Source organism: Dipodomys spectabilis, unplaced genomic scaffold, assembly GCF_019054845.1.
Source record: "Dipodomys spectabilis isolate Male_0828 unplaced genomic scaffold, ASM1905484v1 ptg000001l, whole genome shotgun sequence".
In the NCBI taxonomy this organism is placed as follows: domain Eukaryota; kingdom Metazoa; phylum Chordata; class Mammalia; order Rodentia; family Heteromyidae; genus Dipodomys; species Dipodomys spectabilis.
In genome coordinates, this window is record NW_024870678.1 from 32950163 (window position 1) to 32967751 (window position 17589).

Below are 17589 nucleotides of genomic sequence, written 5' to 3' on the forward strand. Positions count from 1 at the left end.
TGAGCCACCTTCCCAGCCCCCTCCCTGAATTTTTTTTTTTTTTTTGTCGGTCGTGGGGCTTGAACTCTGGGCTTGGGCGCTGTCCCTCAGCTCTTCAGCTCAAGGCGAGCGCTCTACCACTTGAGGTACAGTGCCACTTCCGGTTTTCTGGTGGTTTATTGGAGATAGGAGTCTCACAGTCTTTCCTGCCCAGGCTGGCTTTGAACTGCAATCCTCAGATCTCAGCCTCCTGAGTAGCTAGGATTACAGGCGTGAGCCACCAGCTTCTCCATGAAATTTTTATCCCGTTAATCACAGAAAAAGCTGGAAGTGGTTTTGTAGCTCAAAGTAGTAGAGGACTAAGTTTGAACAAAAGGAGCTTAGGGACATATCCAGGCCCAGAGTTCAAGGCCCAGGACCAGAAAAAAAATTGTATAAAGCAACCTATTTCATTTTTATTGGTACTGGACCTTGAATTCAAGGCCTGGGCACTATCTCTTAGCTTTTTTGCTCAAGGCTAGTGTCTACTACCTGAGCCATTGCTCCACTTAGCCAACTTTTTGCTTGTTAACTGGAAATAAGAGTCTCATGGAATTTTTTTCTGTCCTTTTTGGCTTTGAACCTTGATCTTCACCTTTCAACCTATTCTGAATAGCTAGGATTACAGATATGAGCTGGTAGCTGGCCCAAAATGTTACTTTTAATGGCTACATTTATTTAATCATAATATTTTGTAGTATAGATTAACTTTTTCTCTATAAAAACAGAATGAATATCTTTAGACAACTTTTTCTGCAATAAGATTCAGCAGTCTTCAGGTAGTGCTAATTATTTGGAACCGTCCAACTGTTTTAGGCTTCTTAGAAAAGTATTTGTGTTAGATTTATAAGCTGTAAACTGTCAATATTTAGTAAGTGCTTATCATGGCATCTCTTTTTGGCAGTCCTGGGATTTGAACTGGGCTTCATGTTTGCTAGGCAGGTGAAGCCATTGAAGTCACACCCTCAGGCCCCTTCCCCCCCCCCCCCCCCCCCCCTTGCACAAGTCCTACTGCTGACTATTCTGCTTGAGTTCAATACAAAGTTTAGGCTCAAGGAGGAGAGCTATTAGGGTAGAGAGGTTGGATTGCTCTGTTGTACTATTTCGCAAGTAACATGGGTTGAGAGTAATTTTGTCTACCACACAGATTCTGTGCTTTCAATTCTATAATATATAATAACAATAATTTATAATATACAGGGGTTACAGTTACCAACGTCAGGTAAAGAGTACATTTCTTTGTGGACAATGTCACCCTTTCCCTCGCTCTTAGTTTTTCCCTTCCATGCTCACCCACAAGTTGTATAGTTCATTTTCAACATAGTGTCTAGTGAGTATCACGGCTGCATTTGTTCATCCTATGTCCCATCATTTCTGTGGCCCCTTTACCCTCCCAAAGACAGATGAACAAAAGGAAAAGAAAACAAACAGCAGCAGCAGCAACAACAAAATCCTCTTGTTTTCATTTTGTGGAGCTCATTTCTATAAATATTATTTTATATGATCAGATACATAGGTATTGCCCCTTTGTGTTCCTCTCCTAAAATATCCTCCTTTGGTCTAGTACTGTGTATGAATGCCTAGAGACCTGTGTAATTTATCATGTTCCAGGGCTTTTTTTCTTTTACTATACAGTGTATACTTGTAGATTTATAGACATATTCTAGTTACCACAAATGAAGGAAACATGTAACATGTTTTTTCCAACTCTTTCCATTTCCTTATGAATGGTACAGTATTGTTCTGATGGATGAGTAGAATGCCATTGTGTATACATATTACATTTTCTTGATCCATTCATCCACTGAGTTGATGCCATATCTATGGAATTCCATTGCTATGGTAAGCAATGAACATGGTTGTGCTTGATGCTTTCATGTGAAATTGTTTGTGTTCTATTGGATAAATGTCCAGGAGCGTAATTTCTGGGTCATAAGGAAGCTCTATGTTTAGTCTTGTTAGAAACCTCCATACTGCTTTCCAGAGTGTTTGAACAAGTTTACATTCCCACCTACAATGTAATAATGTTCCTGTTTGGCTATATCCCCACCAGCATCTGTTTTTGTTAGTTTTTTGTGTTTGTTTTTTTTTTTGATAATGGCCATTCTAACTGGGGTGAGATGGAATATCTATCAGTGTTGTTTTGATTTGAATTTCTTTAAAGGCCAGGATGTTGAACATTTCTTCAAGGGTCTATTGGCAATTGTTCTTCCTCCAAGTCTCTCTTTAAGTCTTTAGCCTATTTTTTAACTGGGTTGTTGTTTCATTGAGGGTTTGTTTTGGGGTATTTAATTTTTTGGGCTCTAAGTATATTTTAGACGGAGGCCTTTATCTGATGTAGAGCTGGTACAGGTCTTCTCCCAATCTGTGGGCTTTCTATTTATCTTGCTAGCTATGTCCTTTGCCATGCAGGAACTCTTCAATTTGATGCAATCCCATTTATCCAGTCTTTCTTTGACTTGTTGATTTGGGATCTTTATGATGTTTCAACCCATGATGAGGCACAATTTTTATCGGTTAAAGTATGTCCTAATTCAGTCTCTTTAAAAAAAAAAATCAGTTCTATATACAATCTGATTTGAACTGCCAAAACCTAAATAATTGTAGTCTTAGAGAATGATCTCAATTAGTACCAAACAGTTCAAAGCCACTTCTGAAGGTGATAGACAGCCTCGGGAAACTTCTCAGGAGGACAATGGTGAGAATCACGTGGAGCTATGGTTCATGCGGTAGAGTGCCAGCCTCGAAAAAAGCTAAGAGTTCCCAGGCTCTAACTTTAAGCCTCAGTATTGGTGCACACGCACACACACATGAGCACGCGCGCGAGTGCACACACACACACACACATCTAAGGGGAAAAGATCACACATATTTATAGGATATTTTTTGGGGGGGAGGGAGGAAGCCCAAACCTGGAAATGATGTCCTCTGTCCTCATATCCAAAGGTCAGATTTTTGAGGTCACAGTTTATCAGGTTTTATGAATGGCAAATTAATCTCTGCCCACTGTATGACTGTGGTATGAAAACTGGAAGACACAACTCTGAGCCCTGGATTTGTTTTTGCCTCGGGCTGGTCAGGTGCCTTGGATGTATATTTGTGATGGAGCCTCATGGTTAAGCATCCATGTAGAACTTTCTGCACAGTGAGCACAAAATAGCTAGTGGAGGTTTGCCAGGCTAGGACTAAGGAAATCTCTTTTCTTGTTCTTTCTTTCAGACTTTGGTAAGGATTGCTTCCCCAGTGCAGTCTTTTTTCCAACTGGTCATCAAGTACTTTTATAATTCCAGCTATTACCAAAAATACAAAAGTGAAAATGGCTACAGTATGATCAAAAAGAGAGCAAAAGTCCTTTTCTGAGTCTTTGTGAAAATTTTTTAATAGACAGGACTAAATTGTCACACAGACATTTTGTTGGGAATTGAGTCACCCCAAAAGAACAATTTTCTGGAATCTAACAATACCTTGCAAAGTTTGAGACATACCAGATTGGCCAGTTTGCCTCTTGACCTGGACATTCCAAAGCACTTACAAAATTTATGGCCATCTTGGTTTGTGCCAAATGTGGCTCAATCCAATTTATCTCCCTTAAAGAATGCTAAGGCTGTACCTCCCCTTCTCTAGGCTGGGAAAACCCAAGTTCCCTTTCCTTATAGGCTGGCTCTTTCTAGCTGAGCCTGTGTCTGATTTGCAAATCTTGTCTGCACCCAAACAAAACTATCTCTGCTTCTATTTTAACCTGTCTGTGGTTGGTTTGTAATGTGTAGCAGCTTCGTAATATTGTTCTGTGACTCCATTTGGGGACTTTTAGCTTTCTTCTATAAGTCTTACTGTTCCTCCTCATTCTTCAAATTCTTTTTTTTTTTTTTTTCCAGTCATGGGGCCTGAACTCGGCTTGGGCACTGTCCCTCAGCTCTTCAGCTCAAGGCTAGTGCTCTACCACTGGAGCCAAGTACCACTTCCAGCTTTTTCTGCTTATGTGGTGCTGAGGAATCGAACCCAGGGCCTCATGCATGCAAGGCAAGCACTCTACCACTGAGCCACCTTCCCAGCCCTCATTCTTCAAATTCTTGAGGACAGAGTTATATACCTCTTTTCTTTCTAACTCTTGGGGCTTTCTGATCAGAACTTTGTATTGAGCAGGCTGAAATTTCCAAAGAAATAAAAAATCAGTAGATGCCCTTGTTTTTTGTTTTTGTTTTTAGTTGGTCATGGGGCTTGAACCCTGAGTCTGGGTGCTGTTCCTGGGCTCTTCAACTCAAAGTGAGCACCTACCACTTGTGCCACAGCGCCACTTCTGGTTTTCCGGCGGTTCATTGGAGATAAGAGTCTCACGGACCTTCCTGCCTGGGTTGGCTTTGAACTATGATCCTTAGATCTAGGATTACAGACGTGAGCCATGGGCAATGATTAAACCTCAGAAACTATCTTAAGAGACCCCACAAGCACCATGGCATTGACTTCTTTAAAACTGATTTGTTCTGGGAGAGAGTGAGGGAAGGAGTGGCATTGTCCAAAGAGAAATGGCCTCTTTTTCCTAACTTACGTAACTGTAACCCCTTGGTATGTCACCCTTATAACAACAATAAAACAGTGATTTGCTGAACTGGACATTTGCGACATGGGCCTTCACACCCTTCATCCTAGCTACTCTGGCTGAGATCAGAAGTCTGACTGATACCTAGCTACAGGCTGAGATCTGAGGATGGTTGCAAAGTCATCCAGGGCAGCAAAGTTGGTGAGACTCTTACCTCCAGCAAAAAGCTGGATATGGAGATGTGGCTCAAATGGTAGAGTACCAGCCTTGAGCAGACAAATAAGTGAGAGCATAAGGCCTTTAGTTCAAGTCCCAGTGCCAACACATACACAAACAGAATGGTTAACTGAATGATTGCCAAGTTTCCCTTTTCTTGCTTCTTTTTCTTTTACAAGAGGAAATTTTATAGACTAAATTTATGGGCAGTAACTAACGTAAGCTTATAAATACTTTTAAATTGAGATTACATCTGTGAATCAGTAGAAGATAAAATCTCTTTCCCCAAATTACACGAATTACGATGCTTCCAAGGATATATGTATGGGTTTGCCTAAAACCTCAATTAGTTATTAAATTGAGCCTGGTCTGAATCAGAAAAACCATCAAAATGTTTTGGAAAACTTTTGTGAAAACCTCAGTAGGAATCTGGAAGCAACATAGACAAACCACAGCAGTTCATATAAGGAACAGTTTCTCTTCCCAATTTTCAAAAACAATCATTGTTGTTGGCTTTTGAAAGAAAAGTTGGCACAATTTTAAAAGAAATCCAAACCATGTTTAAAATGGGATCAGGAAAATCCCACATTCCCCCCAAGCCCCAAGGTATAAGCCTTTCCAAAATAGGACATTTTATTTTATTTTGCCAGTCCTGGGGCTTGAACTCAGGGCCTGAGTACTCTCTGGAGCTTCTTTTGCTCAAGGCTAGTAGTACTCTACCACTTGAGTCACAGCACCACTTCCAGCTTTTTCTGTGTATGTGGTTTTGAGGAATGGAACCCAGGGCTTCATGCCTGCTAGGCAAGCACTCTACCACTAAGCCACCTTCCCAGCCCCAAAATAAGACCTTTTAAAAACCCAGAGGCTGGGAGGTTTTGTTCAATTTATAAACTTTTTGTTAATACATTTTTTTGTGTGTGTGCTGTTCCTGGGCCTTGAATTCAGGGCCTGGGCACTGTCTATCCCTGAGATATTTTTGCTCAAGCCTAGTACTCGTACCACTTGAACCACTGCTTCACTTCCAGTGTTTTGGTGGTTAGCTGGAGATAAGAGTCTCATGGACTTCCCTGCCTTGGCTGGCTTCAAACTGAGATCCTCAGCTCTGTAGTTCCTGAGTAGCTAGGATTACAGGCATGAGCCACCAGTGCCTGGCTGTTGTTAGCTTTTGAAATTGGCTTTTCACACAAGTTCTGATCTTGTTTTACCAGTACTGAAGATTGAACCTAGGGCTTCTCTCATGCTAGCTAAGTACTCTACCAATTGAATCATGCCCCTCACCCTATTATATTATTTTGAGGCCTTCAATTTGTGGTCCCCCCCCAAAAAACCCTTAGCCTTCCTTTTCATTGCTGTCTCAGAGAGATCTTGACTAATGTCAAGCAAGTGGGTGTAATGCGAACCTTGCATTCCCTCATCCAGCTCTTTCCACTTCTGGGCAGTTCCTGAGAAGGGACAAGTTCTCTGGGGAAGGAGAGGGGGCTTTGCAGCCACGGGCTTGCTAGCTGAAGAAAGTGCAAAATTAACCTTTACATGGTGTGGCTTCCAGGAGACGGTGGCTCAGGCCTGTAACCCTTAGCTCCTCAGAGGCTGAGATCTGAGGATGGTGATTTGCAGACAGCCCAGGCAGGAAAGTCTGTGGCCTTTTTTGGGGGGTAGGGTAGGGGGACAGCCAGTTGTGAGGCTTAAACTCAGGCCTGGGCGCTGTCCCTGAGCCTTTGAGCCTTTTTGTGCTCAAGGCTAGCGCTCTACCATGTGAGCTACTTCTGGTTCTGAGTGGTTGATTGGAGACACAAGTCTCACGGGGACTTTTCCAGCCTGGGCTGGCTTTGAACCGCAAACTGTCGACCTCGGCCCCCAGCTAGGTTGTTTTTGTTGTTGTTTTTAAATGTTTTCGGTTAAAGGGTTGAGGTGATTCTGGATGAGTACAGAGCTGTTACTTAGGGCTCAACACACTGCCAGGTTAGCGCTGTAATCCCAGCTACGCAATGATCCTGAGATCTGAGGATCATGCTTCAAAGCTAGCCTGGCCAAGAAAGTCTGCGAGGCCCTCACCTTCAATTAACCAGCAAAAAGCCCGAAGTAGAGCTGTGCCTCAAGTGGTAGAGCGCCAGCCTTGATTGGAAAACACCTGAGGGACAGCTCAGGCCTGGAATTCAAAGCTCATTTCCAAGCCCTCTCCAGAGCCCTGGGCGCTCACGCGCGCATTCGCGAACACACAGCAAGTGCCAAACAAAAGCTCCCGATGGCCTGCGTGTGGGGCGACAGCTGCGCCCCTCGCCGGCCTGGGCCCCAGCTGCCGGCCCCGCCGCCCCGCGCTCAGGCCCAGGCTCAGGCCCCGCCGCCCCGCGCTCAGGCCCAGGCCCCGTCGCCCTGGCATCGCCCCCGCGCTCAGGCTCAGGCCCCGCCGCCCCGCGCTCAGGCCCAGGCTCAGGCCCGCCGCCCCGCGCTCAGGCTCAGGCCCAGGTCCCCGCCGCCCCGCGCTCAGGCTCAGGCCCCCGCCGCCCCGCGCTCAGGCTCAGGCCCAGGTCCCCGCCGCCCCGCGCTCAGGCTCAGGCCCCCGCCGCCCCGCGCTCAGGCTCAGGCCCAGGCCCCCGCCGCCCCGCGCTCAGGCTCAGGCCCCGCCGCCCCGCGCTCAGGCCCAGGCCCAGGCCCCCGCCGCCCCGCGCTCAGGCTCAGGCCCCCGCCGCCCCGCGCTCAGGCTCAGGCCCAGGTCCCCGCCGCCCCGCGCTCAGGCTCAGGCCCCCGCCGCCCCGCGCTCAGGCTCAGGCCCAGGCCCCCGCCGCCCCGCGCTCAGGCCCAGGCCCAGGCCCCCGCCGCCGACCCGGGGTGCCCCACGCGCGCGCCGCCGCGCCGCCCGCGCGCTGTGTACCGGTTGCCCCGGGAGACGCGGCCGCCCCGGTGGCTCCGCGCGGCTGCCGGGCTCGGGCTCCTCGGGTCCCGCCGCGTCCCGGCCCGCCGCCGCGGGGTCGCCAGCATGAGCCGCCCTGGTGCCTCCGGCTCCCGGAGCCTGGACCGCTCCAGCGCCCCCGCGCCCGAGGTACGGTGCCAGCGGGTAGGGGCCCGGGGCCAGACGACCCCCGGGAAGGGCCGGGCCGTCCCGGGGCTCGCGATCGCACGGGGGGCCCAGGGACCCGCGCGGCGGGCAGATCGCGGAAAGGGCCGGCAGGTGGGGGGGGCAGGTGCGGTGACCCTGGGGCAGCCCCCCACCCGCCGGCCCTTCCTCCCCACCCCTCTCCCCCCCCACCCCCTCCACTCCCCAGCGGCCAGGGCATTTCGGAGGAGGTCACCGCCCCAGAAACCCAACCTCAGTCATCCCTGGATCCCTTTACTTGGGGGCGGGGGGGGGGTACCTTGACTTTGGGGACTTAACAGGTGTCAGATACGACACACACAGAGCTATACACAGACACACAGATACACAGACACAGACAGACACACAGACATAGAGTTGCAGGCATACAGACACACAGATACACACAGAGAGACACACATACACCTATAGAGACACAGACACACACACAGAAATACACACAGAGACACAGACACAGAGCCACATACAGACACACATACACAGAGATACACAGACACAGACAGGCAGACATTAGACTTACAGACACAGATACACACAGACAGACACAGACACACACAGAAACACAGACACACAGCACATACACAGATACATATGCAGACACACAGAGACACACAGACACGTACAGGCACACATAAACACACACAGACATACACATGCACACGCACAGAGGAAATTCTGGGTGCATCTCCAGCTCCAGCATGAGGCATGTGTGTGGCAGCTGCTAGGGAGGGTGGAGAGGAACCCGTGGAGCTGTAACCTGGGAGCAGCCCTGAGAACACAGGCGTCCTGGGGAAGCTAGCCTGCCCTCTCCTCCTGCTCCCTGCCATCCCAGTGCTCAGCGGCTCGAATGCTGTCTGAACCCACCCATTGGGGCTTCTCTGAATCCCGACACACTTGTGAAAAGTAGTGGTGGTGTTACAAATAAAACTAACTCTCCTACCATCTGGTAGTTCCATATTTGACATGACTACAGTTTATCCCAACACTATGTGAATTCAGAGGTCTGTACATAAAGTGTGAAATACTGGATGTCATTTATATGTTTTTTGTTGAGTGTTTAAGTAAATTATAGACATCATGTCCCATCCATCCTAAATACCTTCTGGTCTTTTAAGAAAGAATTCACTAACCAAAGTACACTGATCAAATTCAGAACATTTATCATAGTTACAATAATATTACCCAATATACATTATTCAAAATTTTTTTGATCGGTTGTGGGGCCTGAACTCTGGGCTTGGGCGCTGTCCCTCAGCTCTTCAGTTGAAGGCTAGCGCTCTACCACTTGAGCCATAGCACCACTTCTGGCTTTTTTCTGCTTATGTGGTGCTAAGGAATCGAACCCAGGGCTTCATGCATGCAAGGCAAACATTCTACCACTGAGCCACCTGCCCAGCCCACATTATTCAAATTTTGACCTGTAACTTAATGATTTGTTGCATTTATTCCAGTATGATGCATTGTATTTATTTATTCCAGCTCTTTAGTTTCTTTAAATCTGGAATAGTACCTCAGCTTTCTGGAACTGATGATTTGATTTTTGGTAGGACACTAATATCTAAGAGACACACGTCTGAAAGCCAGGTGGCGCCAGCGGCTTAGGTCTGTGATCCTTGCTACTCAGGAGGCTGAGATCTGAGGACTGAGGCTGAACGCTTATCCAGGCAGACATAATGCAGATCTCCAATTAACCAAACAAAAAGCTGGATGTGGAACTGTAGTTCAAGTTCTAAAATATTGGCCTGGAACCAAAAAGCTAAGGGACAATGCCCAGGCTGTGGGTTCAAGCCTCAGTACCTGCATGCATTCTCTTTATCTTTCTCTCTCTCTCACACACATGAGCAATGGAAAAATAAGAATTTACAATCAAGATGAGCCATATTTAGTGCTGAGCTTGCATCCAGCTGGATTTACCTGCAATCAGATCATCAACAGAGCTTTACTGGGCTGGAAAATTGATGAATACTTTCAACAATAGTACAAAAATGGAAGTAGAAAGTGAAGAGGAAAGAGATACTGTTTGAGTTGGGACAGTGAACTGTGTCCAGCATTTATACAAGCTATTGAATGAGCGATGAATCTGAAATACACAGGAGTACCACCAGTTGCAAAAAGCCATTGAAGTAATTAAGAGAAAAATGATTTAGATTTGGTGTTAGGCCTATGACAAATGGCGGCTCACCCACTGTTTTGCTTACTGATCCTGAATCAAAATTTTGACTCCAATACAAGCCTTAGTTGGGAAACAGAGCAAGTTCCTTTCCTCTTTGTAAAACAGGACTGGATCATTATGAGAAACAAAAACAAATAGCAATGCAGCCTCTTAACATAGCAATAAAGTCTCTTAACCCATCAAATATCAACATAATAGAAGAAAGATGTTTCCCTTTCTGCATTTTGACTTTCTCAAAGTGGGCCTGGTGATATGTCACTGTAGGCCCAACTATGTGGGAGGCTGAGGAAGGAGGATCTGAGGCCACAAGTTTGAGGCCAGCCTGGGCAGCACAGCAAGATGGGTTCGCCTTAAAAAAAAAAAAGTTTTAAGAACAGTTAACATAAAATTCCAGGCACTGGTGGCTCACGCCTGTAATCCTAGCTACTCAGGAGGCTGAGATCTGAGGATCCCAGTTCAGAGTCAGCCTAGGCAGGCAAGCCCATGAGACTTTCATCACCAATCAACTACCAAAAAAGCTGAAAGTAAGGCTGTGTCTCAAATGATGGAATGCCAGCCTTTAGTGAAAACAATAACAACTAAGGACAGTGCACAGGCCCTGAGTTCCAGCCCCAGCACTGGCACAAATAAAACAAATAAAATACACAATGTCACCCATTTGTAAATATGCAGTTCAGGGGCATTAAGTACATTTTCAGATTGTGCAACCATTTACCACCATTCTTCTGTATTTGTTCATCTTGCAAAACTGAAGCCCTGTGCTCATTAAACAGTGCACCTCCCTTCTGTAGTCCCAGAGAACCACCACCGTGCTTCTAGTTTCCATGGATCTGACTCTAGGTACTTCTCACAAACAGAATCGGATTGTACTTGTCCTTGTAACTGGCGTATTTCATCCAAAGGGATGTCCTCAAGGGTCATGTACGTTGTGGCGTGTTTTTAAGGCAGAATGATAATCATTGCATGCTTAAATATCTCCTTGGAAAGTGATGCCTTTAATGCTTCTGGATATGTATATATATATGTGTGTGTATAGATATGTATACTTACATATGTATACCTACATATGTATCAGTGGAATTGCTGGATCATATGGTAGTTCTATTTTTTTTTTTTAATTTAGAAATTGCTATGTTGTTTTCTATGGTGGTGTATGGTTTTACAATTTCTACCAGCAATGTACAAAGTTTCCAAATTTTCCACATCCTTGCTCCCATTTTGGCATTCTGTGTGTGTGTGTGTGTGTGTGTGTGTGTGTGTGTGTGTGTGTGTGTGTGTGTGTTGTCACCATTCTAGTGGGTATGGAATAGTATTCTTGTTATGTAGCTCAGGCTACCTTCAGACTCCTATTCTCTTGCCTTAGCCTGTGAATTCTGGGATTACAGGTATACCTGACTCTATTTCTGCTTTTTAAAGAATAATTTCCTCACTCCTCTAGGGTTTTTTTTTCTGTTCTATTTTTTTCTTCCTCCTTTTTGTCAAAATTAAAGAAAACGTGATTCTGATTACATGTCTCCATATAACTTGTGAGATTGCTCTGTTTTCCAGATATAAAGAAAAAAATTCAAGGAAAAGAAACAGAGAAGGGGAAAAAGCACAGAATTGTAGTTGAAAGCAATATGCATGTAACACTAATGATAATAAATACATGGGCTAAATGCTCAATTAACTGACACAGTCAGACTTTTAAAAAGTATTCATGTACATGTTATTAATGAAAGATACAGCTAGACAAAAGAGTATAGAAAGGATGAGAGAAAAATTGCATGAAAAGATATACCAGGCAACTAACAACACAAAACTCATTATCATGCTAGTATTATACAAAATACAAAATTAATATTGCACAAAATGCAAAATATAATTAGAAGTAAATAGTCATCACAAAATTATAAAATTTCCATTCATTAAGAAAGTTAGGGGGCTGGGAAGGTGGCTCAGTGGTAGAGCGCTTGCCTTGCATGCATGAGGCCCGGGGTTCGATTCCCCAGCACCACATAAACAAAAAGAAAAAAGCCGGAAGTGGCGCTATGGCTCAAGTGGTAGAGCGCTAGCCTTGAGCTGAAGAGCCGAGGGACAGCGCCCAGGCCCAGAGTTCAGGCCCCACGACCGGACCCAAAAAAAAAAAAAAAAGAAAGTTAGGGCTGGGAATATGGCTTAGTGGTAGAATGCTTGCCTGCTGGTACCACATAAACAGAAAAAGCTGGAAGTGGTGCTGTGGCTCAAGTGGTAGAATGCTTGCCTTGAGCTGAAGAGCTCAGGGACAGTGCCCAGGCCCAGAATTCAAGCCCCATGACTAATAACAACAACAAAGAAATTTAAACAATTATATATATATGTATATATTAGATATGAACCTAACACCATAACCTCAGAATAAAAGAACAAAAATGGAGGGAAGATGGGCGCTGGTGGCTTATGCTTGTAATCCTAGGTACTCAGGAGACTGAGATCTGAGGATCGGAGTTTTTAGACAACAGAGCAGAAAAGACTGAGAGATTCTTATCTTCTATTAACCAGCAAAAAGCTGGAAGTGGAGGTGAGACTTAAGTGTTAAAACACCAACCTTGAGCAACAAAGGTAAGGAATAGCCCCTGGGCCCAGAATTTGACCCAGTACTGGCACCAAAAAAAAAAAAAAGAATTAGATGAATAATTTGATGATTTCTCCTTGTTCTAAATTAAAAACATTTATGCTCTACAAATAATCAACCATGAAAATTGCATGCAGTATGGAAATGCAGAGTCCTGATCAGAAAAGGGAGTTTAGTAGAACAAATGGTGAAATTGGAATAAGGTTTAGTTAATAGTATGGTAATAATGATACAGTAGTGTGGTTCCTTGGTTGGAATAAGTATGGTAATGGCAGATGTCAATGTTGGGGAGGTGTTGGATGAGGTATATATAGAAACTGTTCTAGTTTTTGCAATTTTTCCGTATCTAAATTTTTTCAGAGTAAAAAGTGTTAAAATAACCAGTTTACTCACACATTTCACTTTTCTGTTTTCACTATTACATTTAATTTCTCTTGGCATCTATTCTTTGACCAGCTGGCTTTAGAATGCAGACTGAGATAAACCTTCAAAGAGCAGGTAGGGGAGAAGTTTTGGACAGCAAACAGAGAGTTTTTATTTGCATTTTTAAAGAGAGAGAGAGAGAGAGAGAGAGAGAGAGAGAGAGAGAGAGAGAGAGAGAGAGAGTGTGTGTGTGTGTGTGTGTGTGTGTGTGGTGTTACTAGAATGTGTAGTATATTTCAAACAATAGTGAATACTTCTTACTTTGTACTTGAATTAATTTGACTGATTATAGTCTTACTTTTTCCCCCAGGTTCAAGGACAACAAAATTCTTTTTAATTGAGAAAGGCAGTACCATTTGCTGCAGCAAGAATTATTTATGTTATGTTCTTCAACTCAAGGTTTCTTTCTTTCTTTGTTTTGCTTCCAACTTTCTTCCTTTGAAACTGGTGCTTTATTGGCTTTGATGTAAGGGTGCAGAAGTTCAAATGCAACGCTGAAGCAGACCAGAGCACCTCAGTCTTTCTCTTATTCATCTGATTATAGCTTCTAATGATTGCAGCTTCAAAGTCTACAAGTGCAAATATTCCTTAAATAAACAAATTGCTTCTCAAACTAAGAATGCAAGTTGGAATAACTCTTCAGATAAAGTCTCCTAAGTGAGAATGTGCCAGTCTTATAAAAATAAGTATCTGGAATATAGCTCTCATAACTGAGGTGACTTTTTCATTGAATCTACCACTCTGATAGTTTAAAAAATTGTTATGTGGAGCATTTAATCCACATTAGAATTGAGTTGTAACTTTATCATAAATTTCAACTGAAGCCATTGTCTGAAACATACATTCTAATACATACATTGGCAGTCAATGGAGGGTTATCTTAGAAACATTTCATTTTTCTATCAGAAACCTATAGTTTTTTTGCTTCACCCCTGCACCCTGCTTTTCCTCTTATGCCCTATGACATTTCTTCACACACACACACACACACACACACACACACACACGCTTCTTCAGCATGCATTTGCATATATATATAGCATATATATATATATATATATATGCATCAGTGTACCTGCCAAGCGTCTTAAGACTTGAGTATAATGATGACGTTTCCCCAAATCTATGCTACTTGGAGTAAAGGAAATGGATAGTAGAATTTCCCAAAAGAAACCTTTGATATTGAGATCTTGTGTTGATCCCTGAAATAAGCAAAAAATGAGAAGTTAGCATTGATCAAGATGCACTGTATTCAGAAACTGCTTTGTGCAACTACTTCAAGATAATAATAAAAAAGATGGGAAAAAAGAGATGTTAGTAAGACACGTGACGTGCAGCAGGCCCAGTTACACCCCCAGCACTGGCAAGCACAGAGCTCCTCATGCACGTTAGACATTTGGAGGCTGGGGATCTGTGCTTGGACTCCCCTTCTCCTAAGGGTTATAGCCCAGTAAGGCTATAAGAACTTCAGCAGATAAAGTAATTTCAGGGAGTGATTAAATGCTTCGACAAGAGAACACAGCTTGGTGAGCTGAAGCCCGGAGCAGGTGCCGGGCAGGCTCTGTTTGGCCAGGCTCTGGAGAGCTGGCTGTTCAATCGAGGTCACGGACGGGGTCTGCCTTGAGCTACAGCCCTTTGGGAGGGGTGCTCTTACAAACAGCAAGGACAAGTGCATAAGAAGTTGGTGTATTTAAGCCAGGCGCCCATGGCTCAAGCCTATAATCCTAGCTACTCAGGAGGCTGAGATCTGAGGATCATGGTTCAAAGCCAGCCTGGGCAGGAAAGTCCGTGAGACTCTTTTTTTAAAATTTTTTATATTTGAAAAATACGTTCTTTTTTTTTTCCTCCGTGTGACTCTTATCTCCAATAAACTACCAGAAAACCGTAAGTGGCCCTGTGGCTCAAATGGTAGACTGCTAGCCTTGAGTTGAAGAGCCAAGGGACAGCACCCAGGACCAGAGTTCAAGCCTCACGACTGACAAAACGAGAGAGAGAGAGAGAGAGAGAGAGAGAGAGAGAGAGAGGACTTCCATAGGCTTTGAAGCATTCAACACACCACTCTCTTTGTTCCTTGTGCCAGTAGTGGGGTTTGAACTCAGGGCCTCATCCTCTTGCCTTGCTTACAAACCACTCTTTTAAATACACCAACTTTTTTTTTTTTGTCGGTCATGGATCTTGAACTCTGTAGCTCAAGGCAAGCACTCTACCACTTGAGCCACAGCCCCACTTCTGGTTTTCTGGTGGTTCATTGGAGATAACAGTCTCACGGACTTTCCTATCTGGTCTGGCTTTGAACCCTGATCCTCAGATCTCAGCCTCCTGGGAAGCTAGGATTATAGACATGAGCCACAGGCACCCGGCTAGTCCTGTCTCTAATGAAGAATCAGGCTCCTCACTGTGACAGTTCTTTGTGAGTGCCATGTTCTTTCTCAGTGTATCACTCGAGCAGCATTGTACTGGTTTATTTCATCATTGATGCCTTGAAAGACTAAGATAAACCGAGAAACTACCGTACTTGATAGCCACAAGCAAGGTGGTGGTGGTGGTTTTTCTTCTTCTTCTTTTGGTGCTGATCCTGGGACTTGAACTCAGTGCCTGGGCACTGGTCCTGAGGTTTTTCACTCTAGGCTAGTGCTCTACACTTGAGGCACAGCTCCACTTCTGGCTTTTTTGGTAGTTAATTAGAGATAAAAGTTTCATGGACTTTCCTGCTGAGGCTGGCTTTGAACTGCAGGCCTCAGATCCCAGCCTTCTGATTAGCTAAGATTGCAGGCATGAACTGCTGGCCCTTTTTGTTGCCTGGAGGAACACTATCTGGATAAGTAGTGAGTAATGTGTATTATTGTGAGATCTCTTGATGTTGATGACGGTGTGCTGTTGGGAACGCCATCCTGGAGCACTTTAAGGGCCATGGTTGTGTGCAAATTGCTCACACATGATTCAGCAATCGTAACTGCAATGTTCACCCAGAGAAAGGAGTCAGTCACATGCAGTAAAGTGTTCTCATAATGGTTGATGATACGTGTAAACTATTCTTGAGTTCACTAGATTATCCTTGCAAGTTTTCTACTGATAGAGGTAAAAATGTTAAGAAAAAGTGATATGCCAGACAACAAATGAGGTTAGAAAGCAGAAGGTGCTTTTACTGGTGGAATCCCACAGGTTCATTGGCAAACTATGGGAGACAGCAAGTGTGGCCTTAGGAAATGTGTTAGATCAGGGGAGGGTCTGGAGGGAAAGGCCCAATGACCCGGGGGTGCTCTAGCAGGCCAGGGGTGGGGTGGAAGGAAGCCATCCTGAGCCATCTGGGGCACGGCTGCTGCTGGTTTGGAGGTGGGGCAGGTAGTTGGGAATGCACCTGTGTGGCTGGAGAAGCTTCAGAGGTCGGAAGCCATCAGAGACCGGAAGTGTTGGAACTCACGCAAGAGCTGGGAATTGCCTGGAAGGGGAAGGAGATCTGGGGAACAGAGTCCAGCAGATCCTCAGGCTGAGGAAGGTGTGCTGCAGGGCAGAGGGGCCGAGGGAGGGCACCAAGTAAGGAGGGCTCCCAGGAGGAAGTGAGAGGTGTCAGGTGCCCACAGGAAGGTCGAGGCCGCAGGGCGGACAGGGAGGGAGGACAGGGTCCTCCTGGGCCGGGACCAGGAGACTGGGGCTGTAAGGTGGGAACGAGGGACCCAAGGGGGCAGAGAGGGAAAGGCCCGGCTCGTGGAGGTGGAGAACCTGGGGGAGAGCAGGCTGATGGAAATGGCTGGAATCCCTTTCAGAGGTGGATGCAGCGCTGAGGCCTGCAGGGCCTGAAGGAAGGCCGCAGAGTCAGAGGCGCTCCAGGGAGACAGTGGGAAGCGTTATTTGATGAGTATTAATCTTGTTGTTGCTGTTATCATCACTGTTATTGAGACAGAGTTTCACTGTGCAGTCCAGCCCGGCCTGGCAATTGCTAGATGATCCAGGCTAGCTATCTAATCCAAACTCAAGATCTGCCTGCCTCAGTCTCCCAATGCTGGGATTATAGGTGTGCATCACACCCTGCTCCCAAGGAAGAATTTTTTTTTAAACGAGCATTGGATTTTAATATGTTAATTGGGGTGAGAAGATAGGGTAATAGAAAGGATATGAGGGAGTAAATTCTTCCTGTTGTAAGCACCCACTAAGAAAATCAATTATTCATCAATTTACTGAGGAAATCCTTATTGTCCTGACAAAAGTATGAATCAGAAAGTAAAGAGACTGGCTGGGAAGGTGGCTCAGTGGTAGAAAGTAAAGAGACTTAAATGGTCTTGATGCTAAAATTGACCGATTTTGTTATGTAGAGCACATGATATTTAGGCTCTCCTGTGTCTGGTTTATGTTAATTTCATTTGCATTTGACGTTTTTCAGTATTAATAAACTAGTCATCACTCCTAAAATAATTAGATTTATAAGAGAAAGATACATAAAGCAGAGATTTGGGGAGAGACAAGATAGGGCCATTTGGTGGAGAGTTAGATATGCTAGGAAAATTATATAAATTGATGAAATTGTTTCACTAAATTGAGTG

The 17589-nt window shown here is 44.9% G+C and overlaps 1 protein-coding gene across 1 annotated transcript in view; it reads left to right on the forward strand.

The window, feature by feature from the left end:
* The first annotated feature begins 7745 nt into the window (after positions 1-7745).
* Positions 7746-17589, forward strand: part of Ccdc170 (coiled-coil domain containing 170) — a 74236-nt gene continuing 64392 nt past the window's right edge. Inside the window, exon 1 of the mRNA XM_042683688.1 lies at positions 7746-7937. Coding sequence (XP_042539622.1) covers positions 7746-7937 — 192 coding nt within the window. The remainder of the gene's footprint in view (positions 7938-17589) is intronic.